Raw genomic sequence first — 26,688 nt, 5'->3', positions numbered from 1 at the left:
GGATGCAGTGGATGCTGAGCCTTACCTTCCACTAGCAAGCAGGAAATAAATATTTTAAATATAAACTGTGTTATTCATATTTAAAGATGTGTGGGTTTCAATAGCAACCGTTGTTGGGGTTTATTTTGATTTACTATTACCCATAGATCCCCCTCTGTGAACTGCCTGTCTAGTCTTTTCTCCAGGATGTATTTGTGTGGTTGCTTGCTGCCATCTCCACTGACCTGCTGTGTCTTCCAGAATGTTGTTCTCTGTTTTCTCACCCCTTTCCCTGGCATGCCAAGTCTTCCATTTTGATGTCTCTGAGATTTAGAAACACACTCTTAGTTCTAGTTCACAGTCGTTAAGGAGAAAACAGAACAGCACCAAAAGCCCTGGACCATACTATTTATATCTTTCCAGGTTGACAGTGAACCTCTAAGGACAGTTTCCTAGCTGTTATTACCCTGATTGTGCACTAGTTTCGTCAGAAATTTTATGTGGAAAGGTGAGGAAAGTCCTAAGGAAAAAGAGTTAAATCACAGAGTACAGATTAGAATACAAGCTCGTATGGATCGTGATGAAATGTAGTCAGGGCTGACGTCTCATTGCCTCAGACTAACTCGCTTACTACCTTTCCTTCTTTTGTGCTGCCATTAGTCTACATTTCTAGTTGTAGTTCTTGTACTGCCAATCACCTAAAGAATGAAAGAGTGGCAACAAAGCTACTGTAGGCTGCAGTGACATAAGATAAAACCTTGTACCAGGAAGGCTGTCACCGTTAGGGGAATATATCTCTGTATTTTCATGGATTACAGTTCGTTCTTGATAATAAGCTAATGGATGTGTCTTGCTTAGGGTAGAAGCCTTATCATACCAAGTTTTACCTGTTTCATGATCTTTTGAGTTAAGATGTTACACTAAGACTACACTTTTATGGAAGAAAACTATATTAGATATAAAAATAATAGGGAGGAAGCAATGTTTCTGTCCCATGGCAGATGCTGGGTCTAGATCCATGTCTGATACAAGGAACACAGCTTCTCCTTGAGGTGACAACATGAAAGATGGGAGACAGAATCATGCTGACTGTCAAGTCTCCACTGTTACTTTTGTTAAGAGAAACAGCTGCCATCCTCACTGGCCTAACTAAATTCAAACTTACGTGAGTGTATCAAACTAATAATACATCCCTGGTGCTTTCAATTTGATGCAAAGTTACTTGCAGCGTATTACCCTAATGTTGCCTACAGTTTGCTTGTGGGTGAAGAATTCTTGTTCACCCTCACAGTTTTGTTTGCATTTCTCCTCTTCTTTGCATAAGCCTACTGCCTTACATGTGTGAAAAGGTTATTGTGGGGACTTACAAGTTCGTTTATCATAGAATCAGAGAATCTTTTGGGTTGGAAAAAACCCAACTCATCAAGTCCGACAGTATATATGAAGTGTTTAAAAACCCAGGGGGGTGGAGTGCTACTGAAGCCACAGTCGTTACAACTAAATAATTTAGTAATGCTGGAGCCTTGTTACAGAAGAGTTGTTAACTGTAGTGAACGTTATAAATAATATTAGTCTTCCCTAGTCCAGTGGATTTTAGGTATCTAAGGATGGAGGTGTGTATCTTAGTACTTCTGCAAACCTCAGAAAATGCACATCTCATTAAACTAAACAGCTACAAGATAGCAACTAGATTTTTATTGGTAAGTTGAGATCCTTAAATAACTTTTTAAAAATACGGTAAATGTTTCTGTCACTACCAAAAATAGAGCACAGTTCTTTGTGCTTTCTCATATGGCTTATACTGACAATCTTTATGGACCGATAGTATTGGCGTTAGCACTTTTAACCATGTCATGCTGCCAGGTTCTAGTTAGCAGCTGTCTGAGTTAAAGCCTTCACAGAAGAAATAAGAGAATGCAACGTGTAAATATACCCTAATTCTCCTAATATGCAAAGTTAAATAGATCATCTTGTATGCTTGAGCTTTGATTAATTGGATGAATGTTTGAGTCATTAAAACTATTCCACAAAAGCTGTACCCCTTCTCTGGTTCACCTCTCTTTAGATTTTACATTTGTTTTCAAGTCTTTGAATAAGGAATTAAATAATAAGTTTTTCATATTCTGTGTTGCTTAGGCCTACCAGTTCACTTGGCCAAACTAGTGATGAAACAGGACATGCCAGACCAACATCAGTAATGAGTTGAAGGGGGAATGCCAGCAGTGCGCTACAGATTAATATGTAAGGACAAATTATGGTCCACAGAATTACCTGAACTAGAGTAAGAAAGAGCCTTGAGATCAATCTCCTGTCACCCTAAAATAGAGAGACCATCAGCCCTAGGGAGCTGCTAGTTCATCAGGTAGTTGTGGTAGTGCTTGTCCAGATGTCACACACAGTCTGTGTATAAACCTCTGCCTCAAGAGGTTGTATTGTGGTCTTTACTACAGCTTAAAAGCTCATACCTAAATTTCTGATGGAAGGCAAGAAGCCTGAGATATCTTTAACAGCAGATTCATATGAAGAAAAGAATTAAAACATGGATTGGTAATTTTCTCATATAAATGATCTGACATTATATTTTATGGAAACATGAGAGTTGGATGTGAAGAAAAGGAACCTTTGGTTATTTACATCATCTTCTTTCTAATGCAAGGATTGCTATAAACAACTGTAGTTATAATCCTTTGGATAGAACAGAGCGAGTACAGAACAGGAAAGAAAGGAACTTCTTGAGAAGGAGGTAATACCATTTTGTTTTAGCAAGCTGCAGATAGGTTTCTCTGAGTAAGGAAGAGTTTCTCTTTATCTGAAACCAGACACATCCTCCTCCCATAGGAATCAAAGCACTTGTGTGGAGTATTGCCAGCCGGGATGTGCTTCCCACATACAGATCAATTTTCCAGTGCACAGAAGTAAAAGTTGCTGAAAGTAACTATTTTCAGTGATTAGCAAGAAATCTTTGAAATGTGAAAGTGGAACAGTCATATTATGCACTGAAAATCTGTTTAGACTTGTTTGAGTTATGGTCTGTTGAGAAGTGCCATGTGTTTTCTGTGTTCTGCTCTGGAGAACAAGTGGGAACTTTAATGGCAGAGGGTTGCAGTGAACTGACCCACCCATGCATTTTGCTTCCTGATCTCGCTCAGCGTTGCAGCTCCAGCCAAGGCAGATAAATTATTTCTGATTCTGCCATTCTTCTAGCACTATCATCAACATCCACACAAAATAATGCCATTATTTTAATTGAGTTTTCATCTGTAAACTGTGTATTCAGAACCTATTCACTCAGCCCATCACTACGTTCTTTGCACGTTTCTGACCTCTAAATTCCTTTCTTCCTCTCTACAGCGAGTCTTGCTTTATCCATTTCACAGGCTATAATTATCTTTCTGATTCTTAATACATACATGGTTCAGGTTCCAGTTGAATAAATAATTTAGATGAAAACTGTCTGGGATCCTATCCAGACTCTTGGAGTTTTGGTGGGAAATGCAGCTTGCAAAACCTACTGGTTCTTAAATCTTAACAATTCACAGATAAACATAGCCTTGACACTGGTTATAAAACAGGAGTAGATAATAAAACTGTTAAGGGGGACACAATTGAAAGAGATATAAATGTGGAAAAAATATTTTTTAAAATAACCACCATAATTAGATGGTGTGAGTTTGCAGTCTTCCATTTAAGTATTTTCGTAATATAAGCACAAAACGCTAATGACAGTCCTGTAAACGCATTTTAAGAGGCAAATGTATTCAATCTGACATTTCAGAATAGATTCATGACTACATCTATCAGTAAATATTGTCATTTTCCTACTAAACTTTAACAAGGTAATTTCTGCTGAATAAAATTTGAAAGCAAATAAGTTTAGCTGATAATGACTTCTTTTCAATATTTCATCTAGAGAAGCATAAAACGGATTTTTCATAATAGTGGGAATCTGAAACAAACTACTGTACTGTTGCTAGAATTCACATAATTGATTTCCTTTCTTCCTGAAACAACAGAAACATGTATTACTTCTCCCTGGGTTGGTAATAACTTAACCACTTTGGAAATGAGTCTCCGCTCTCCTTTTTTTGCTCTTTTCCTCTCAGCTGTTGTGGAATACACTCTTCAGCACACACATGCTGGTTTGCTGCATTGGATAAGATTGGCAATTCACTTCCAATTTTCAATTAATGCCTTTATAAGCATTGAAAAATGTGACTTGGTGGCCTGTGTAAACTCTGACTGCCCAGTATTCATCTTGCCACAATCACCATTGCCAGAGCTAGCTCAAGGAAGATCAGATGGGAGGGGTTTTCTCACATGGCATTCACCCTTAACACCAAGTGCTCTTTGAGCTCGACGGAAAATCCTCTGAATACACTGATATCCACAAAGAGATAATCAACAAGCACAGCTAATAGTTTTTGGTCAGTAGCATTTCCCAAAAAAAGGAAGCAAAAGGCCCATGCATATGCCACAGCCCATCAGATATAGACTCAGGGGGGCTGCCTGCAACCTGGCCTCTGACATGGGTTGTCAGGTGTGAGCTGGGACACCTTCACTGAGCACAGGCATAGAGGTTTTTCTAATCTAGCATATAGACTTGTAAATGTAGACCAGTATATAATATATTTCTTACCAAAGAGTTCATCTGAGTTCATGATAGCGATCCTCCTGCTTCTAATCTTGGCATCACTTACTTGAGGGAGTCACTTGGTGTTTGTAACCAAGAAGAAAATCAAACCTTTGTACTTAATGGCATTGATATTACTAAAAATGTGAATTGTGAATGGTATGAATGTGAACAGCGAAAGGAATCCTCACCTGCAATTTATACTCTACATTTGTTTAACAAAAAAATCACTTTTTCTCAATTGACTTGTCGGAACTTCAGCCCCAAGTGGTTTTTTTTAACTGAAAACAGTGAGCCTTTTTCAACTATACTAATTACTGTCTAAAAGTGGAAAGCATTTATCTCCTACTCCTTGTTCACACTGTTACAGGCTAGCAGGCTAAAGGAGCAGATAATCAGAGCTTTAGTTGCAGAAATGCAGTGTACAGCAGGCTGCCTGAATACATTCATCTTCAGATGCTGCCCCTAAAAAGGTATTTCACTCATTAAAGTAAAACTCACTGCAGTTTTTAAACATGAAGGACAAAATTAAAACCTATTATCTCTCTTTTCATGGAAATGCCATGGAAAAGGACATCTGAAAATTTAAAAGCCCCCGGAACTTCTTAACCACTCCATTTGTAAGACCAGATCAACATTTTACATGGGAGGCTGCTGTCTTAAAAGGATGAAGAATTCCACATCATAGCAATGCTCAGATTTTACTCAGGATCTTTCCTTCCAAAATCACAAAAACTGGGTGACCAAAAGATGACTGAAATGAAATTTGTATTATCATAGAATCACAGAATGGTTTGGGTCGGAAGGGACCTTAAGGAACATCTCGTTCCAGCCCCCTGCCATCGCCAGGGACACCTTCCACTAGACCGGGTTGCTCGAAGTCCCATCCAGCCTGGCCCTGAGCACTGCCAGGGATGGGGCAGCCACAGCTGCTCTGGGAAACCTGTGCCAGTGTCTCGTCGTCCTCACAGGAAAGAATTTATTCCTAATATCTGATCTAAACCCACCCTCTTTCAGTTTAAAGCCACCCGCCCTGTCCTACACTCCACGCCCCTGTAACGAGCCCCTCTCCCGCGTTCCTGCAGGGCCCCGTCAGGCACTGGCAGGGGCTCTCAGGTCTCCCCGCAGCCTTCTCCTCTCCAGGCTGAGCCACCCCAGCTCTCCCAGCCTGTCTGCACGGGAGAGGGCCTCCAGCCCCCAGATCATCTTCATGACCCTCATCTGAACTTGCTCCAACAGGTCCATGTCCTTCTTATGCTGGGGGCTCCACAGCTGACCGCAGCACCCGTGTGGGGTCTCATGAGAGTGGAGCAGAGGGAAGAACCACCTCCCTTGACCTGGCTGCCACGCTGCTTTGATGCAGCCCAGGATTCAGTTGGCTTTCTGGGCTGCAAACACACATTGCCAGCTCATGTTGAGCTTCTCATCCACCGACAGCCCCAAGTCTTTCTCCTCAGGGCTGCTCTCAATCTATTCTCCACCCAGCCTGTATTTGTGCTTGGGATTGCCCCAAGCCACGTGCAGGACCTTGCACTTGGCCTTGCTGAACTTCATGAGGTTCTTACAGGACCCACCTCTCAAGCCTGTCAAGGTCCCCCTGGATGGCATCCCCTCCCTCCAGCGTGTTGACAGCACCTCACAGCTTGGTGTCATTGGCAAACTTGCTGAGGGTGGGCTCAATTCCAGTGTCCATATCCCTGACAAAGATATTAAACGGCACTGGTGCCAATACTGACCCCTGAGGAACACCACTTGTCACTGGTCTCCTCTTGGACATCGAGCCATTGACCACAACTCTTTGAGTACAAACATCCAACAATTCCTTATGCACTGAGTGGCCCATCCATCAAATCCATGTCTCTCCAGTTTAGAGAGAAGGATGCCATGTGGCAAAGTGTCAAATACTTTGCACAAGTCCAGGTAGATGACATCAGTCGCTCTTTCTTTATCCACCAACGCTGTAACCCCATCATAGAAGGCCACCAAATTTGTCAGTCACAATTTGCCTTTGGTGAAGCCCTGTTTTCTGTCGCAAATCACCTCCCTCTCTTCTATGTGCCTTAGCATAGTGAAGATTGAGGCAAAGACGTCATTGAGTACCTCAGCCTTCTCCATATCCTGGGTTACCAGGTCTCCTGTTTCCTTCCAGAGAGGGCCGGGAAAATGCTGGCCTTTTGTCACTGGTGTACCTATAAAAGCTTTTCTTGTTGCCCGTGATGTCTCTGGCCAGCTTTAATTCTGTCGGGGCTTTAGCTTTCCTAACCTGATCCCTGGATGCTTGGACAATTTCTCTGTATTCCAGTTTATATTGCTAATTATGAATGGGCCAATCATTCCCCAAAATCATGGTATCTACCAAATGAATCACAAAGGGTTTGGCCAAAATTGCAGGTTTTGTTTTTTTTCTGTCATGAGAACTCTAATTTTAAATTATTTTGTTTCCAGCTAATTTGATAATACATGCGTGATCATGAAATCCAAATGTACAGCATGGAGTGCTCAGAACAGTGTTCTGTGTATCACACAGAAGTATAAATACATAAAGATTATTGTATAGCATTGTGCTAAAGCTATGTTCAGTTTAAGCACTGACTGAAAAATACTTATTTAATATACAGCTCACACAAGATTGTTTTTCCCATAACAGCAGAGTATTTCCAATTACTATTCCATTAAGACTACAAAGATGATTCAACACAACAGTTGTTATTGCTGTTAAAAGCCTTAATCATATTAATGTTGTCACACCAGTCCTCTCAGCAACTAGAACTTCAGTCAGCATTGACATTTAACACATCACAAAATAAATGGCTATACTGTTTGTAGAACTCTTTTCAAGCAGTTCCCTCATTTTTTCCACCCCAAATTGCCTGTTTGTCTAGAAGCAGCAAGGAAATTAAATTAGATGTTAATATTCTACCCAAATATTCTGTAAGTTCCATCAGTTCCTCTTTAGAAATTGTAAGCTTCTTTCAGCATTTGCTTTTTCTCCCAGAGAAGTCGTTAAGTAAAGCCAAAACTTGCTATAATTGGGATTTTCTAAAATAGTCTTACTCTGTGTAAATATTCCTAAGTCTGAATTTATTCCCATCCGCCAATCAAGAAATAAGAGAACTCCAGCACGTTAGGTTCCTAGGAAAGCGTTGTCTGTCACGGGGATTTCAAGGTTAAACTCAGCAGGGTTGGGGACCTGAACTGCAGCTTTGCCCAACCACGTGTTTGTCTTCTTCGTATTTTCCAGACTGACCCTGTAAATTTAAGTCTGGAACAGAGATTAGGAGACTTGATATAGAAAAACAGGCTTTTTAAAATTATTTTCACAAAGAACTAGGTTATAGTGGTCTGCTTCTCAGAAATGAGACCCAAACATGTGGATGTTTTGTTATTCCCAAAGCAAGAAAATTAAGGAAATTCAGTTATAATCAAACTGAAAAATAAACGCCCAAAAGCATGGAAATGAATAATCCAGGCACCTGAACTACTCATTGTGCTATCATGCAAAAACCTTGCAGTGAAAATAAGCAAAGCGACATTCATAGAAAACAGGTCCTTTATTATTATTATTACTTATTGTCACTGACGAAGAAAACAGAAATGTTTTCAGACACACAAAGACTTCTTCAGGTTATTTTGTTGAGCCTGGGTGCCAGAAAGCTTCCCTGCTGTTCCCCCCAAAAATTGCTTGGATACTAAGAGACAGACATCTGGGTTTGTGTAAGATTTCCATGAGGCCATCACAACTCCATCAGTGCTTGTGTCATGGCAGTGCCTCTGGCCCCACACTAGGTCAAGCAAAAGCAACACTAAGGCCCCCGTAGCCTACTGGCAGAGGCAGAAAAAGAAAAGAGGTTGACATTACAGTTGCCTCATATATTTCATAATACACCTTCCAGGCTGAAGTTCACTGCAGGACATGAGTGTACTTCAGTGTAGGTGGCTGGTTAAAATGAAGTCTGGGTTTTGATGGAAATTCCTTTTCCTATTTAAATACTATATGTGATTAATAAGGGCTAAAAAAAATCTTTACGGTGGTTCTTTATACTTGAAATGCAGCTTGATGCTGAATATTAAAAAACTCAGGTCAGGCCCTTCAAAATCATGGCACAGTCCTAGAATAACAAAATACTAAAATTTACTCTAAGCTTTCTAAGCTTTCTTTTTTCCTAAACATCAGCAAGCCTGTTCATTGTGTATTTCCTTGAATTTCTACTGAAATTATTAAAGCTCTTATTTTAAGGAAAAAACACGTGACAAGCCGGCCAGAATGTACAGATTGATTAAGTTGAGCGTACAGTTGTTTGTCACAGCTAGGCCAGTCCAAAGCAGGTAAGTATTTATCCAAATCTCTTCCAAACCTCTTCCAAACCAAAATGTAAAGTTCTTTCATCCGTCCTCCTGTCCCCGCTTCTGCTTGCACTGTTCTTAGGTACAAAGCACACAAACCTCCATACACCTTTTTCCTTCTTCCAAACATGTGTGTTTCTAGTGTTCATCTCTCTTTTGCTTTTTCTAATAAGTATATCTGCTCCAAAGCTTTTTAAAAAGAGCTCTTTAGGAATTTTTAGTAAGTTTTGCCGTTGTTTCTAACTGCAAACTGATCCATCAACAAAAGTGCCATCTCCTGCTCCCTGGATTTCTTAGAGTCATCCTCTACATGTGGGTTATTTTCTATCGCTCTTTGCGCACATCTGCACCGTGGAAATTTTGATCACAGCGTGCTGTGGTACTGCTGTTTCCAGTGATCTAACAGCTCTCTTTCAGAGCCATTTATGAATCTGGGCTCCTTAGATACTTCGGAAGCCTGCTGCGCTTCTCGGAATAGTCACCGACCTGTAGGCAAGATCCAGCTGAGAGTAATGGCAGGTGGCTTTTGAAACAGGGCAGTCCCGCTGGTTATGGGGCGCAGCAGCTTGTTACTTTCCAGTCCTTTCTGAGAGAGACGCTTTCCTATGCAGAATAACAGGGCAGAATTATGTTGTTCAAAAATAAAATTTTCAAGTGCACACAATCTCTCTAAGGTATGGCAAAAAAAAAAAAAAAAAAAAAAGGAATGTTTAAGCATCTGTTATTCCATTTTTAAGACTATTCAGGATAAATATATGATGCAGTTTGTTAAATTTCTTAGAGAGCTTTTCCTGAAGTGTGTTTTAAGGTAACCCACCACAAATATTCATAAAATCCATTTTGTTTCCGTTAATAATATTCATAATTTGGGATGAGCTAAATTCTCTATTTTAAACACACAGCAGAGTTTATTCTGAGATGAAATCACCAACGGTGGCTATGTAATAGCACCCCAAAAAATGAAGCAACTGGCCACTCTTTGATGCACGGTGTTGCAGACAAGTTCCTGTGATCCTTCTCCTTCTTTGGGCCACTGTCCTGTGCGAACTAAAGCTGAACCTGGGTCATCTTCTGGCGTGAAATGCTGAAACCTGAAGTGAGATAGGCACTCGGAGGCAGACAAAAGGAGCTCGGGATCATTCCCGGGGTGTGGGCAGCTGCATTGCAGACTTACAATGTGGCTGAAGCTCATTGCAGCTCCCTTCTACACAGGGCATGTGATCTTCCTTTCCATGGGCACTGTCAGGGAGACAGTATGTACCCATGCCACATCCTAGGACAAAAGTGATGCCTCCCTAAATCTCTAATCTTAAGAACTAGCAAGAGCACCCAGGTTTTCTAATAGAGACCACACAGCTTGGGTGACTATTCCCCAACAGAGATTCCTGACAGCTTCAGTTTTTAGACACTGCTTTGTAATTGAAATTGTGAAAATTCATTATCTGAAAAGCTTCTGCCAAATAACTCCCTATATTGCCTAAGTAGACAGGTGGCGGTCGGTCTCTTCTCCCAGGTAACAAGCAATAGGACAAGAGGAAATGGCCTCAAGTTGTGTCAGGGGAGGTTTAGGTTGGATATTAGGAAAAATTTCTTCACTGAAAGGGTGGTCAAGCTCTGGAACAGGCTGCCCAGGGAGGTGGTGGAATCACCATCCATGGAAGCGTTCAAAAACAGTGTAGATGCGGTGATTAGGGACATGGTTTAGTGGTGGGCTTGGCAGTCCTGGGTTAACAGACGGACTTCATGATCTTAAAGGTCTTTTCCAACCTAAATGATTCTATTTAAAAAAACAAACAAAACCAAAAACAAACACAAACAAACAAACAAACAAACAAACTCTGTTCCAGACCTTAAATGGAACAGAACAGGCACAAAAGTCTTTTGCTGGTTTAGATGTTGACATGCGTTCCTTTAGAAGAAATTCCAGTCTCACTGGTTAAAAGTACCACAGCGAGCAGTCCTCAGCTGCATCCCTCTGACAGCAGTTTATATTTTGTTTTCCTTATTCTTCTATTCATATCCCTTGGCATCTTTCTAAATCTACTAATGTAAATGATATAATTTCCACTGTAGTTGTTCCCTTGGAGATATGTCAGGAAATGACTGTTTCTAACTGAATTTGTCAGAGTCTACCTGGTAAATGAAGATCTAAGTTTTACATTGACTGTATTTAGGATATTTAAGTATTCTAACGGTACTTTCTACTTTGAGATAAGACTGCAAGCTCTGTATTTTACAATGGTGAAAGTAAAAATTCAGGCTGTTTTAAAAGTTGCTCAGACAAAGGCAGTTGAAGACCTGTGGGTTCTTGAAAGTGTGTTCAGGAATGACAGGATTATTTGTGAGTGCTCTGGGGTGATGTCATTTAGTCAAGAGGAATGTGGGGAAACAAAATTAAACCACCCTTTGAAAATTTGCTGCAGAACATTATAGTACAAATATAACTGCACAGCAAAATGCATTTCATACAGGTTTCGGTTTGTCTAGTTTACGTTCCTGGGATCAGAATTTAGCCTTCCAAATTTTTGGCTGTGTTATTTGCAAGGTAATGGAAATCTTGCCATGGTTTGGTTGGACTGGATGAGCTCCAGAGGTCCCTTCCAACCTCCACCATTCCGTGATTCTGTGATTTCAAGGGGGGTAAGCACATTCGGTTTTGTTAATTGCTGTTGTGCTCTAATATTGTATGATACGTATTGCAAATTATTGTTTAGTGATCTTGAAAATTAGATTTACCTAAGACATATAAGTTATATAGGTAAAAATTTAGGCATATCACTTTATACTCGATCACCTTTACTTGTGTGTGTTAAAAAGCTCAAACGTAATTTTTTTAAAAGCATATTCTAAATCTCCAGATTAATGCATTCAAAACAGTTAAAAATAATTGTATAGATCCGTGTTTTCTAAATGCACTGGAAATAGGAACCAACAAATTAGTCGGGGATAAATTCTAACCCTGATTCTGACTTTTTTTTCCATTCCAAGTCAAGTACTTTGAATGCTCTACAAATTGTAACCTGACATAATTTCAAAGTTTTTTAAAGCCCTTCCTTATGAAAACCTTCCATATGTTCCCCCATAAAAGATTATGATGTGCAATTCCTGGTGATCTGGGAAGGATAAATCAATAAAACCATGTGAGAGACAAGTCGACTGTTTTTCAGTACTTTCCATAATGGATGTGTTACAAATAATTTTGGCGAAAATGCTCTAACCCTTCTAGCTTCCCTGAGGAAACACTAGTAATGATAAAACCCAGGTTTTATTTTAGAGTGGAAGGTGCTCGTAACAGAAGCCAGCCGTCTCCCAACATTAAGTGATAACATGGGATAATTCCCCTATGCAGAAGCAGGAAAACACTTTCTACATTCTGTCCTCTAGTATTTCATAATTAAATGGTACAGTCCTGCCATCATGAGAGTGCAGCTGGGAGTGAAAAGCCTGAAGTCATTTCATTGCTTTCTGCCAAACTGAACACAAAAGCTCATCTGCAGAGTTCCTAAGAAATTTCTCTTAGCTGTATTTTGCAACCGCTCTATGGAAAGCATCAAGACAACTGACTGTATAGAAAAAATATCATTGGGTTTTTTACATTAAATACACTAACCGTGATTTTTTTCCTTTTTTTTCCAAATTATAAACAAAATCTATGAGGAAAGAGTAACAGACTAAAGTCTTTTTTTCATGCCATTAACAGATGGTACTAGTAAAAAATAACTGACAGTAAGTGTGATGTCTCTGGAAATTCTCCTTCTAGTTTGTTAAAGCCAAAGAGCTCCTTGTGAATTTGAAGCTGTTATAACAATGCACAAAAATATACAGCACCTGAAATGGTCAGTTCCACCTGCAGAAACTATTGGATAAGTTTAAAGTGTAATAAATAAGAAACAACAACAAATAACAAGCCTGAAGAGCAGTCTGCATCTTCAGCAGGCTTTCTAATAACCTACTTCAACCAGGTCGTTAGACACAACGTAGAGACTCTAGAAATATTCTTTTTTCAAAGAAAATATCCACAAATTACACTAAGGTCGCACACATAACACTTCTCAGCTGGCTCAATCCCAGAGAGTTTTAAAGTGCATATTAGCTAGATCCTTTTAAATGCCTTTTACTATAGCTCACAAGTGCTCGCCCACCACCCCCCCCATTCAAACAAGTTGTGTGCTTTGCTCTAGCCCACTGTTCCACCAGCATTGCACCAGGTGCATTTGATGCCATTCTCTTCATCCATCCATCCATCCATCCATCCATCCATCCATCCATCCATCCATCTGTTCAGTACTATTCCTGAGCCACGTGGCAGAACTTTCTCACCCTTGTAGATCTAGGACTCTGCAGCCCAGTTACATTGCCACTAACCCTAGGCGGTGGGATGTGCCTTTGGTGTGGGCAGAAATGACCGTTCCTTCTGGCTGGCCCTGCTGTCATGATGCAAGTGCTAATAAATGTGTGTGAAATAATGTATATGCTCTGAAGCTGAATTAAGCATAGGTATTTCCCCTACCCAGCTACCTACTCTTGCCCTTCTGCTCAGTGTGATAATACGCTACTAAAATTATGCCAGTTTAGGATGCTATACCAGCGATTTCCCTATCAAATTCTACAATTTGTGGGATGATATTCCCCCTGGAACAACAGATGAAGGTGGAAGGCAGGCTAATTGATTCAGCACTCCCCCACCGTCTCTGAGCACAGGCACTTAGCTGTAATAATTGTGAAACAGAAGAATTTACGTCAAGTTATAAACTGGTATCACAAGACTCAGTAAATGGTGTATACTTCATGAACTGTCAGCTACTCAGAGTGTTGCCATATATTTTTACTGTTTCAATGCACTTTTCCAGCTAATATCCGTAACTAATGTTGTTCCCCTTGTTAGGGAGGGAGGGGGGAGAGGTTGGGTTTTTTTCTTGATAAAACCATGCCTGTAAGCTGCTAAATAACAGCTGTATTTCAGGGGACTGAGCAGTCATGGCTTATTATTCATGTCTGCTTTTCCCAGTTTAGAACCAGTAAGACCTTATACTGAAAGCTTCTACTGCAAAAACGAGTGATAATTTTTATATAAAACAGAATGGATGTAAAGCACTAGTCTCTGCACAGTGTGCACTGGCAGAACGGTATTTCTCAAGAAAGCTGGTTAATGAAAGTGATAATATGCTAGCATCTGGAAAGTATACAGTGTGGTTGCTTTAAAGGGATTGTTTAAATCCAGCATTAAGATTTCTATTGCTAGCATACACCTCTCAAAAACAAATGTTGCTTTTGCAATTTGGAGCGTAAAGCAGCAGGCACATTTTTGGTGGACATTTTCTTTAGTTAAGCATGGATCCAATATGGAAAAAGAGGAAAAACTACATCTTCATTGTTCAATAATAAGAAAAAATAATGTTCAAATAGAAGGAAATGCAATTCTTGTTCATTGATTTCCACACAGAAGTTTATAATATCTCTGAGAAGCTGGTGTTTTCTTTTTAATATCATGTTCCCACCTCCCTTCTTTGTTGTGTTAGCAGAGAGCTTTCTCCCTTTCTCTTGAACACAATTTTTTGTTGCAGATTTTCTTTCACCTATTTCATGAATGTTTATGCAAACAAGTAAAAATTTGAGTTAGCTTCTAAATTACTGTAAATGCCCAAAGCTGTCATCAAGCCTCTGTCCTTCTGGTGGTGGTTGATGGGACTTAAAAGAATTCATTTTCTTTCCCAACTACCTGCAATGATACTCAACATCCACACACATAGCTCTGTAATGGAGTTTGAAACCCTCTTCACGTTGTGCAGGCGATAATACCAAAAAAGCGCCCATTTGCTCATTCTGGGACATATGCTGTCTTTTAATTTAGGACCATGCATATTTTAAGATAAATGAACTTTCAGCATCTCCTTTGTCTGCATTTTTATGTTGACGGACACTGATCAGGGCTGAATGTTATCAATCTTGTCCTTTTCAGAAGCTGTTTGAGGACTTCTAGAAGAGAATAAATGAGGTCTTGTTCTTGCAACTCTGTACGCTCCTTAATCAGAGACATTTCTGAGGTGACAGTAGACTATTTGGATGGGATTCATTTGCCTAAAATGACACAAAGTGCCTACTCTTCGATACCCAACTGCTGCTTTGCCTGTTGCTGCCACTTTCAGAGAGTGCAAATCTGCAGATCGTGTCATGCCTGCCACTCACATGTGAATGTCTCAAATTTTCTAGAGCATCTCACATGACACAAAGCACTTACACTTTAGCGACTGAATCCTACCTTTGAAGTGTAAAAGAAAAACATCATTTATATGCATTCTTTTACTTATTTGCTGCTTATAAAGCCTCAATAGTTTTAGCCCTCTAGCTCTCTTAGTATTTACAGATTTAATTGCTCCAAAACGTGCTGCTCCTTGTTTTTATTTCTGAATATGTACAGTAAGTAAAATATATTTTATTTTGTCTTCATTACTTTCTATAACAAAGTAACTTATTGTAAGACAGGAAACTTGAGTTATTTTCCATTTAACACCATTTAAATGTAGGAAAATGTCAATGGTGAAGCTCAAGCTGTTTGGCTTTCTGAAGGTCTGGACGTATGGCATGTGACTGTATGCTATGGTTGGTATAATCCGTATTTTGAAACAGAGAAGCAAAGTTTTATTTGACAAGTCTTCATATGTTCGTCATTTAGCCCTCCTGTTTTAAGATGCTGTTTAGTACCAAACATCTTGGAGTTAATGCAACCATTTTCCATTTTCAAATTTCATTTCTGTGTACCGCATTCTGGACTCTCCATCCGTGATCACTTCTGAAAATATTTTAAAAAGCAAGCCCTGGAATTTGGAAACATTTTCACAAGAATGCCAAAGCCTTTTCTGGAGTGGCCAGAGGAAAACATTATTATACCTTATCTTTAACCAATCAGATATAAAAATACTGCATCCAGAACTCTGATTAAATTAATTTGTTTCCCACAGACTGCAGTAGGTCTAATAGCAAATTTAAGGGGCAAGTATATTGAGAGGAAAGAATAGTACTCTTGCTTAAAAATAAAAGAGAAAGATTCGAAGCTCTCTTAGGCTACTTTAAGCTCAACAAATACATATGTGTGTTTTGAGGCTAAATTTTCCTTGCTACATTTTTACTAGTTTAAAAAAAAATCCCAACTGTTGCATAAATTTTAAGAGGGACATTTATTTTTCTCACTGTATATAAACATTAAGTTGTTTTCTATCTCTTAGAAGAACAACTGTGAAGTACCTGCAAGATGATGAAAAGAAATTTGCCATTGCCTAAATTTTTGGATAGATGCTTGCTTGATGTACTTGCAAAAATATAAAAATTATTCTAATTGTTGATTTAAAATTATTGCTAGGTGGGAGAATCTTGGCTCTGTGCTTTTAGGCAAGATGTGTAGAGCTCTCCTTTCAGATCCACCTTTGCTGGCATTCTCTGAGCACTGACATGATGGGATGATGCCTCTAGATCTCCGTACATAGACTGAAGCTGAAACAGTGGATCAAATGATAGAGAGTCCGTATTTATCATCACTCAAATAGATATGTCACAAGTACTTACGTTAAGAGATGGATCAGATAATGGTTTCCAGATATAAAACTGTACGTTTAGACAATGAGAAGAATATGAAGTTTAATATGTTGAAAGCGTAAAATGTGCAAGCTTCTGGTGAGAGCAAAGCAGAAAGGGGTCATGCCTATACTCCTGGTTTTCACCTATATCAGCTTATTGACAGATGCTGGGAGATGCAATGGAAGCTCTGGCTGTTGTAGCTGCCCTGATGCAGAAGTCAGTAATGCAGCTGCAAATTCTGGTTCCCCTTCTCCCCTTGCTTGACATGACTTTTGTTAGGTGGTTTGTCAGGTATCTTTAAAATACTGGTATAAAACACAGCTTTGCTGGCATAGCTTCACCTCTGCTGGGCTCTTTGATTTGTATACAAACGTGTAAAATGCCTCTATGGTAGCGTCATTTGGAATGCATTATGAATATTCAGTAGGGGTAATCTGCCTGTAAAACACCAAATTTTTCCGTTCCTCCTAGAAGTGCTGGAATTCTCCATTTGCAACACTTGCAGGAATTCTGGTTAAAGCTGTGTATTGTATGACTTGGTTGAAAAGCAAACAAAGACTTTTAACTGCTTTGTAAAATCTGTTCCAGTGAAACCACTGTTAACTCTGCAGAGATTTGGTTATTCTTTCTTTAAACAGTCAACTTCTTTTATCAGCCAAAGAACAAGTCATTTGATTAATGATCATTTTTATCTCTTTGAAAGGATCCTTTCCGACCATTGGGGTGAAGTCTCTTTCGAGATTCCTGAGGGCGGGATTTTTAAATAGCATCCTGGCCTCACATCCAGTGTCAGGGGGTGGATCTTTACCCCCCAGCATTTCCTCTGGTAGGTATTCCAGCCTATTCCCCCACATCGGTTTTTCCCTTCACCCTCTGCCCCCTCCACACATCTTAGGGAAATAAGATTTGGTATTGGTCAGCCAGGGAGCTTAGGTGTGCCTTCCAATAACCAGCCAAACTGAAAGAAAATGGGAAAGCTAAATTGCTTTTCAGGAACTAGCCATTTTTCTGAATCCAGGAAAAAATGTGAGGGAAACTGATCTGTAGTTAAGTGGTCAACCTAAATATTGGAAGAGAAGACCTAGTATCCTCTAATCGTGCATTTCATGAAACATGCCCATGTGCACCAGCGAAACATAACTTTAATAATGCCTCTGTGAAATCCCAGGTTTGATGTGACTGCGCGACTCTTCCCTAAAAATTTACATTCCCTTGCTAAAACACAAAAAAAAAAAAAAAAAAAAAGGAAAGGGAAAATTTAATTATGTATAGATATAGTGTTTAAATCCTTTGTATGCCTCTGCAGTTGCAACTCGTATCTCACGAAAGCTGCCTTAACTTTCTTTATTAATTTTTATCACAATTTGAACGACTGTAATTCTCTTACAACGAGTAGGAAAACCCCATCCCCATCATTTGTGTTGCAGTGTGCTGCGCTGCCTCTGGCAAGGTCCCCAGCAGAGAGCCAGCTGTACAATGGCACAAGGGACCCCGGAGGTCGGCGCAGTGTTGGGTGCAGGCAGAGGGTGAGAGCACCGTGCCAGTGAGCAAGCTGCTGCCGGACACGGGGCTGAAACAGGACAGAAGGGCAGGTCAGAGGCATCCTTTCCCAGAAAAGCTATATATGTTAACCATCCTATACTGGAGCCATTAAACATTATCTTCCACCAAAGCTAATACATGATGAATACGTGTATCTTAATTGTAAATAAAACAGGATCAAAGTTCAGTTCTGTTGCTTTCCAAACTAGATATTTCTAAGTAAAATTAATCTGCACGTGGGCTAATGTCACACTTGTATCCTTTCAGGACATCTGTAATGTTACTTACAGTTTTTCTTAAAGAAAAAAAAAAATTCATTGTAAAAGTAGGGAGAAAATTGAAAAATTATGTAATGTTATTGATTTGCTATACAAAAGAAACTGTTCTACTTCTCTATGCCCCATTTTATCTATTGCAGTAATTACAGGTCTCGTTACTACAAGATGATGCTTACTTTTCCTTTTCTTAAGTGCTACTATTTCTTTGTTTCTTTCTTTGAATAGAAGCTTCTCAGCAACTTTGATGCCTTTTCTTATGACTGCTCAGGTGTCTTTTGTCAACAGTTTGTAAAATATTTTTTGTAAATTTTTTTGTGCTTCATGTATCTGAGAGTGTTTAATAGCCCTTCAGCTATTCTGGCAGTTAGCATCATGATGAGATTGGTATCTGTAACCAAACAACTCTGTGAAAGAGGAAATGCTCCAAGGCTCGTAAAATTCTCCATTTTGAACATAGCATTAGGTACAGCATATCACTGATTCTGTTAATTACAAATGGTTTAACTGCATTCATGAACTGCTTCTCAGCTACATACCTACCTACAAGTTTACTTTTAAGGTCCCCAGGACTGTTGTTTTCTGAGTGCTTGTAAAGCTTTTTATCACATTTTTTTCACTTTGGACTCTGAGATGTGGTTAGTTTAATAAAATTAGTTCATAATTTCATGCTACTAAATGTCTTTTACTAGGAATTCTGATTCAATCTGATGATATCTTCAAAAAATGGGAATTTTTTGGGGGAAAAATGGAAATGCAACTACATAGTGTGCAGCATGTACTCTAGGAAGGTAATGGAAATCAATGTTATTGTTTGATTATGCCAATAGAAAAAAAAAAATTATCCAAGCAGCAACCCCACAGACAGGGAGAGACTGCCCACCTTCTGGAAAGTGAGGATTGTCAGGCACTTGAAAGCCAGTGAAGGACTGTGATAAATCCAATGGGTGAGGTGTGTTCCTTTGAGAAAGATTGCCGGGGGGGGGGGGGGGGGGGGGGGGGCACGTGGCATGGAACTCAGCAGTGTAAGTCAGACATTGCTGTTAACAAATGCACCCTAACAATCTTATCTCTAGTGCTGCTATTTAGCTCTTCCTTTTTGACTTTATCATATCTGTATTTACATTAAGCCCGATCTTAATTCTGAATTGCCTGTCTTTGTTACAGAGATGACCAGAGGTTGCCATTTTCTTTTCACGATAACTTCCTAAATTGCTAAAACCAGTGTTGCTGTACGTGTGAGCAAAAACCACACACATTTACAGCACTTTTAAGGGAAAAAAAATGTCTGTTGAAGGGAGTACTGATCTGGGATGTGAGAGTCTCAGAACTGAATCTCTTACTGTGCATGATCAATGGAAAATATAAGTTCATCCTTGAACCCCGGAGATAGGATGTACTCTTTGTTCCTTTGCACCGAAAAACACTGCACTAAACACCGGACCTTTTTTCTGAGCGTTGCTTTACCAAGGAACAAGTCACCCAAGGTAACAATGCTCCTTCTAAGGTATCGTGGCAGCCTTTGGCTGTTAGAACAGCAACAGGCCAGCAAAATCAACCTCCCATTGCAGTCTTGATGCTGTCTCTGAGGCTTACCCTGGCATTTGATTAGCTTAAATTTTATTTAATTTATAAACATAAAAAATAAATTTAATTTAAAGCGGGAGGGCTGCTGTGTGTATGGGTACTGCAGGGCAGCATGCTCCATCCCTGCCTCCCACAGCAGTGACCCACCTCTGTTATCGGAGACGTGGGGCTCATATTGGACAGCAGCTTTCCTGAGCCCAACAGAAGTACTGAACGTTTAGTAACTTCGCTGAACTATAACCTGGTTGTTTCACATACAGCTTGTGCGTAAGGTTTCAGTGAATTTAACTACGTGGAAGGCTTAAAATGCCTGCATTATTCTGCTGTTAGGGTCATTGGGAACAAAGATAATGAGATGGGGTTTATTCACCAAAACCTTTAAGCTAAGCTAAGTGGCAGATTTACTTCAAAATAGTCAGAAAATGTATTCCTTACTAAAGACAAAATGCTTTTAAGTCTTTTTTTTTCTAAAAAATTCCCCAGAGATGTTTTAAGTGAGGCACAGAACTAAACTGGAAAGCCTGCTATAAGTATCTGGAAAACAGCTTAGCAGGGCAACCTCGCTGCTGGTTTCCTTTCTTCTCATTCTACTTTTCAGTCAATAGTTCTGGGGAGTGTGGTTTTTTTCACCGTTGCACTGACAACTGATGTTCATTTTTGTGGAATTTGGTGTCTGCTTTTGCACTGTGCAGAGATTCACCTATGTAAAAAGTATCCTCATTTAGCCAGCTTGAAAGAGTAATTTATGCTGCTGGCATGAGGTGGTACATCTTTCTGCATAAGTAGATTGCCTCAAATATAGGTGGTTTTTAAGCCTAGACATGACTATGCTAATGCAATAGTGCTTATATTTGATAGTTACATCAAAAAAGTCTGTGGCTGCTATAAAGCCACTTCACTAGAAGCAAAGCTTTCAGCAAGCCTCCAAATATCCATCCTAGACTTTTGCAAAAATATGCTCGTTTTAAGGCAGGAGCTTCCTTTTCATTTAGCTATAATTTTTGTCACAAATTACTTAGTTTCTAGTTATCCCATTTGTTAGCAGTGCAAATTCAGATGACCTAGTTGATGGGGGTCTATGACAGATGGATTCACATAAGCAATAAATACTTTTTCTCAAGCAATATCCTTGCATATATTAAATAGAATTCTTAATCCACGTGGCAGTTTACACTCCTCATCATACATACATACATACATAAGCTGTGGAAGTTCACCCCTTCTTTCATAATTACAAACACACACACAAACATACACGTACGTACACATGGTGTGAAAAAAAAATTGCAAAGTGCCAGTGCTGGATCTATTTCTTCAAATTCTGGCTCTTCCAAACTAGGCACAGTGTTATTTGCTCCATTTGGGGGAAATTCGTAACTCACTGCTCTTGCTGTGTATTGGCAGCTCCCAATTTCAGTCAGATGTAAAGGAGTTGCTATGTAAATGGATGCTCGTATTGCCCTGCAGAAGTTAAGGAAAGAAAAAATGATGGTATGCTGCTGCCTTTGAAGAGTGTCAGACAGATTGTTAAGCTTGCCGAGCTGGAAAGGAAGGGAGGGAAAGCAAATGCCTTCCCTAGTGTATCTTTCAAGATAAACTCCTGAGTTTTTCTGTTGACAAGAACAATGAGAGATGTGTGTTAGGCTATGAGGAACTGGAAAAGTTCGTGTTAGGCGAACCTCCCAGACCCCCTTCATGCTGCTCAGAGTTCAAACTGCATTAGCAGGAGAGGGGCAAAAAAATCAAAATTATTCTTTCCACACACACCTTTCTATGGCCATCAGTGCTGTGATTTGCTTGTGATGTCCCCACGGAGTCAGCGGCTGGATCATTGCCCCCTCTTTCATTCACAGGGCACCTCTCTGAAGCTCCTGTGAAAGTATCTTCATGTGACTTTTGTTAATGAAATATGAGCATCAGTTATTTCCTACCATTTGTTTTGCATGGTTTATTTGGTCATTTTGCATGATTTTCGGGTCTTTTACATTTTAGGAAAAGGCAAGCAAGGAAATTAGGCTTGGTAAACCAACCCACCCCTGTGAACCTCAGAAAATATATAATATGCAAGAAATGAGGATGCGCTTACTTTCCAGAAACTTAGAAGTGGTACAGGGCAGTTTGCTCGCTGTTGTCTTGGACTAGGGAGTGCCAGGACTCCTCCTCCACAAAAAGTGCGTTATACCGAGGATATCCCCTTTTCAGTGTTTCACTGCCTGATTGTCTAACATTGTAATGTTCACATTTATTACAGGGAGTTTCTCAAAAAACTCAGACAGAACCATAGAATACTAAACAAGATGATTATCCGTTTTTCTTTCCCCCAAATTAATATTTTGTTACAATTTCCAAGTGCACCTGAATAAGCCCATTATTCTTGATATTCTATAAACTGACAATTGAAAGAAAATTGTATTGACAGACCCTTATTGAACAAAATTGCTCAACAAGAACCATCAAGGAGCAATTGTTCATAGTGAAACTCAACTATAATTAAAGTACTCCAGTAATGAGAAAAGTAATTTCTATTTTTTTTCTTTTTTTTTCAGTTAATGCATTTTTCCCTACTCTGGATTCCAGCATCTGAAATCCTGTATTTGTTAAACAAAAATTGCTAGTTCTTTCTCGGTGACTAACAAATTGATTCTTTTATTGCATATCCATTTTCTAGGATATCCGAACCAAATGGCTCTTCCAGTTTCTTCTTTCCAGCCTCAGTGCTATTTCTCTGGCATGCCTAGCCTATAAACCCTATAGCTAATACATAATGGCATGTATTTTCTGAGGACAGGCGTTCAAACGTATATGGACATTTCCATTAGGTGGGCACAGAATACTTCAGAACCAAAACATGGATGAGCAGCAAGTAACGTGAATAGTGAGAAAAACTTTCTTGTACTGGTCCATTAGGGTTTAGCTTGAACTGTAGAACTAGGATTAAGTTCTGAGTGTAGGATGTGATAAAAAGGAGGTCTTAATTCTCCACCCTTGCTAAATAACTCATCTCATGCCCAGACGGTCATTATAAACAACTCCAAATATTTTAGCCCTAGAAGTTCAGAAAAGTTTATTTGCATATGTGGTCCTTTTTTTTTCATAATATACACTACTTTGCATATTTTTTTTAAATCTGACTTCAGCACATGCGGTAATTTATTGTAACAGGCATGTAAGTTGAAGCAAGTTGCTGTTCATTACTAACAGGAGCAGAAAGACAGGAAGAGGACAGCTGGAGGAGCCTGGTGGATACACACATAAATGTATTTGTAAATAAGCTGCACACAGTTATTCTTCATCTCGAGGTGAAAGGAGAAAAAAATAAAACCAAAACTGAACTCCCTCTTTATCCTAGCCTGAAAGCATTGGATATGAAAGCAGATTCCAAATTTTCTGACTTTGTGAGGTGGGAGGTGGGGGGAATAGTTAACTTGAATAACATGTAGGGATGGGTTGATCTGTTCTAGGTAGGAAGCCAGTGTACCTTTACCAAATTCAACTTGCTGAAGTACCATTCCCAGACCCAAATACCATGTACGGGAAATAATCTGTGAACTCTGGATTTTACACACCGATATTTAACAAACCCGTTTAGGTGCATTATACAGTTGGTGAACACTGGACAGTTCTGGACTGACTCATATGACTAGTTTGTGTTGCATAGTTATGAGAATTTGACTCCTTCCCTTGAAATTCCTTTTACATTCTCAGAACAGTCTTAACTAAAATTACTAGAATTGCTGGCGCTGCAGATGACTCTACAGTTACAGGAGTTAAGTTTTGGGAGATGAACGCTTTTGGTTTTCCTCTTCATGTGTCAATGTGTTTTCATATTTTTATCTCTTCAAGTAGTATATGAGGTTTGCTGCTTGACCCATCTTCATTGTAACTCTTGGCTTTTGTTCATCTTCTACAACTCAGGGTTGAAGGGAGAAGCTTGAAAATGTATGCCTGCATGTCCTGAAGGTACAAAGCCTCAGAGAAATAAGAAAAAAAGTCATGAGATCACAAAACAGTCACAATGTTAGGTGCAGTGCATCATTTAGTTGTTGGAAACCTGACACATGATGTTTTGTTTTCTTAATTTTGGATTGAGCAACTTGCACGTTACAACCAGAGCTTCCTTTGTGGCTTTCAGAAACATCAGGAGTGTTGATATGTGGCCTCCACTGCTTCTTGAAATGGGAAATGATGCCTTTCTCATGTGTAGAAAGCAGCGAGATATTCATAAACAATGATGCAGGAGGTGATAACTCATCAGTTTTGTATAGCTCAGAAGTTTAAAGTTTATGTCAACCAAAGGGAAATAAGGGCGAAGTATGTGTGCTCAAATAGTAAATGGAAAAAATACATAAAGGATATTCAAGACATGTTAGAATCGTATAAATATCACAATCAGGCATAGTAATGAATAATCAAAAAACGATCTGATGTTTCAGAGTAGGATTAAAATAATACCTTAACCATGTCATTATACTTATGAAAGACCCAAACCATGTTTTACTGTAACCTTACGTATTCAATTTTTTTATTTTGCTCATTTTCAAATTTCTGTTGTAGCTTGCAGCTTCTAAATGTAACACACCTATGATAATGGGTAAATTCACAACAGAGATTAAGTAAGCATTGTTTCTTACATCCCATAAGTACTTGTTCTGTATCATGGTGTGCTGCATATTGATGAACTGCAGAAGCCCCTGATACACAGACTTAATTTTGTTTAAATTCCTTTACATGCTCTGGGGTCAATAGGGCAAGTGATCCTTGATGCAGTCAGATGCTGTGGACTAATTCTGAACCAAAGAACATCCCTTGCTCTTTCCACAAGAGGATGTATATTCATAGGAACATTTGAAATGTGAAGAGTAACTTAAGGTTGAAATGTCATTAGATTAAGCAAAATATGCTGAAATGCACTTATGAAAAAGTGAGGTGAATTGTTTTGGTTAAACTAACTGGGCAAAAGTATCTCTCTCAAACTGAATCTCAACAGAATCTGGTATTTGTTATGGAATTTTTTTATTGTTCTTTGCTTCAGTGCTAAAGTGAAAGTGTTGGAACGTTTAAGATTGTGAGTGAAATTTTAAGCAATATAAATCTTATGCCAGTATCACTTTAATTGAGTTAATTTTTTCCCCAGAACATATTAAACTAAAACTGAATGCCCACATTTTTTGTGGCTGGTCACTAATAAATTACCTATTCTTACAAAGACACAACTCCGCATTCTCCCTCCTACTCACACACTGATAAAGGCTGCCATTAATGATGGGTTTTCTTGATTTAAGATGGGATGATATAACCTAGTATTTGACATAGGGTGTTTCAAAAGCGATCCTTAAGCTCTGTTCATTGTGCTGACTTGTGATTTGTCATCTCTTAAAACCTCTTTCAAGTCAGCAGAAAGTGGTCCTTACAAGGCGTGGGGATGACAGAACAGTTCCAGGGTACATAACCAAGATTTTGATGCAAACATCAGCTGTTTTATTGATCGGTGGAAGTTGTTGGGCAACTGCCACAATTCGGATAGATTACTTTTTTAGGGTACATGGGTTTATCCCAAGGGCCTAGGCTGGCATGCTGCCCGCTAAGGATCAGGAGAACATGAAGGCAATGCAAAGCCTTCTTGGTGCACTTTTTGCAGATATGGTGGCTCCCACAGCTTTTTCTTGCAGGCTGAGGACTTCTTTTTTGTGATACCTCAGCCAAGCCACTTCAGCTCATCTTCTCTTTTCACCGTACATAGCATGGATTTATGTGTTTATAGGTTAATATTTGAAAAACAGTGCAAAGCTCTCAAATGAGATGCTTCAGACATACTCAGAACAGCTAATGCGACAGCTTTCAGAACTGGCCTACAACCGCACCAGCTCTTTTTCCCCTCCATGTGTACTTCTGGATTCTAATAAGCCATCTCGCCCTAATGGTGAAGACGATTCTTTTTTATTTCTGCTTATAACATGTAAATATAAGCATCAGGAATAAAATGGAACTTTCTTCATCCTTGTTGTATTTGTAATGCTAATAAATATGTAGAAATAGATGATACAGATAAACAACGCAACAAATGGAAACTTGAAGAAATTCAGATTTTTTTCAAAGATGTATGGATAGAAGGTATAAATGTAGGGGGAAAAAATCAAAATTTGGGACAGTTTTTGTATTTCTATGGTATAATTTTAGCCAGTATTTCTCCCTCATTTACCCAACCTCCAACTAGTGACCAAAACCTATTTCTTCTGGGTTTGCCTTCTACTCCACTCCATTTGCTTCTCCATGGAAAGACAAGAACAAGAAAATAAATCATGGAAACAGTGCAGCTGCTTTCTCTTTACAGATCCACTTTTCTTTCCTCAGAGCCTTCCGGAACATCTTTTGTAGGCACACCAGAGGAGTGATGTGAGTTAGGGGTTGCGGAATGCTGGAGACCACTAAAACATCTGTTGTCCAAAGCACATTGTCCCTGTGTCATGGGAGAGACCAGGAGAACTGCTGGCAGTGCAGCACTGTGGCAGGAGAGGAGGGCCAGGGGGGTTGAGATGGTATTTTAGAAGTATACATACAGTCTTCTCCTGGCTTCCAAAACATACCAGCAGATGTAAATTCTTGCCAGTGGGTTACACGGTAGCGAGGGGGAAAGTATTTAATATAAAATTACAAAAAAAAAAAGCTCAGAGAACAATATTTTCAGATTGTGTTGATACAATAAATCTTCTTCAGTAACGGCTATATGGCCATAGTTTACTAAAAAATAGACAGTAACAT

General features: G+C 39.3%; 1 protein-coding gene across 2 annotated transcripts in view; it reads left to right on the top strand.

Annotated features, from left to right (window-relative positions):
- EPHA6 (EPH receptor A6) overlaps window positions 1-26,688 on the top strand; it is a 513,578-nt gene that overhangs the window by 410,393 nt on the left and 76,497 nt on the right. The window contains exon 12 of one of the 2 annotated variants that reach the window (XM_056329720.1): window positions 17,229-17,351. The exons of the other annotated variant lie outside the window; for it this stretch is intronic. Within the exon in view, the coding sequence (XP_056185695.1) occupies window positions 17,229-17,351 (123 nt within the window). The remainder of the gene's footprint in view (window positions 1-17,228; window positions 17,352-26,688) is intronic. 2 annotated transcript variants of the gene reach the window in all.

This window comes from Falco biarmicus, chromosome 2, assembly GCF_023638135.1.
Source record: "Falco biarmicus isolate bFalBia1 chromosome 2, bFalBia1.pri, whole genome shotgun sequence".
In the NCBI taxonomy this organism is placed as follows: domain Eukaryota; kingdom Metazoa; phylum Chordata; class Aves; order Falconiformes; family Falconidae; genus Falco; species Falco biarmicus.
The sequence above is the reverse complement of the archived record's forward strand: the minus strand, read 5'-3'. Positions and strand labels throughout refer to the sequence as shown.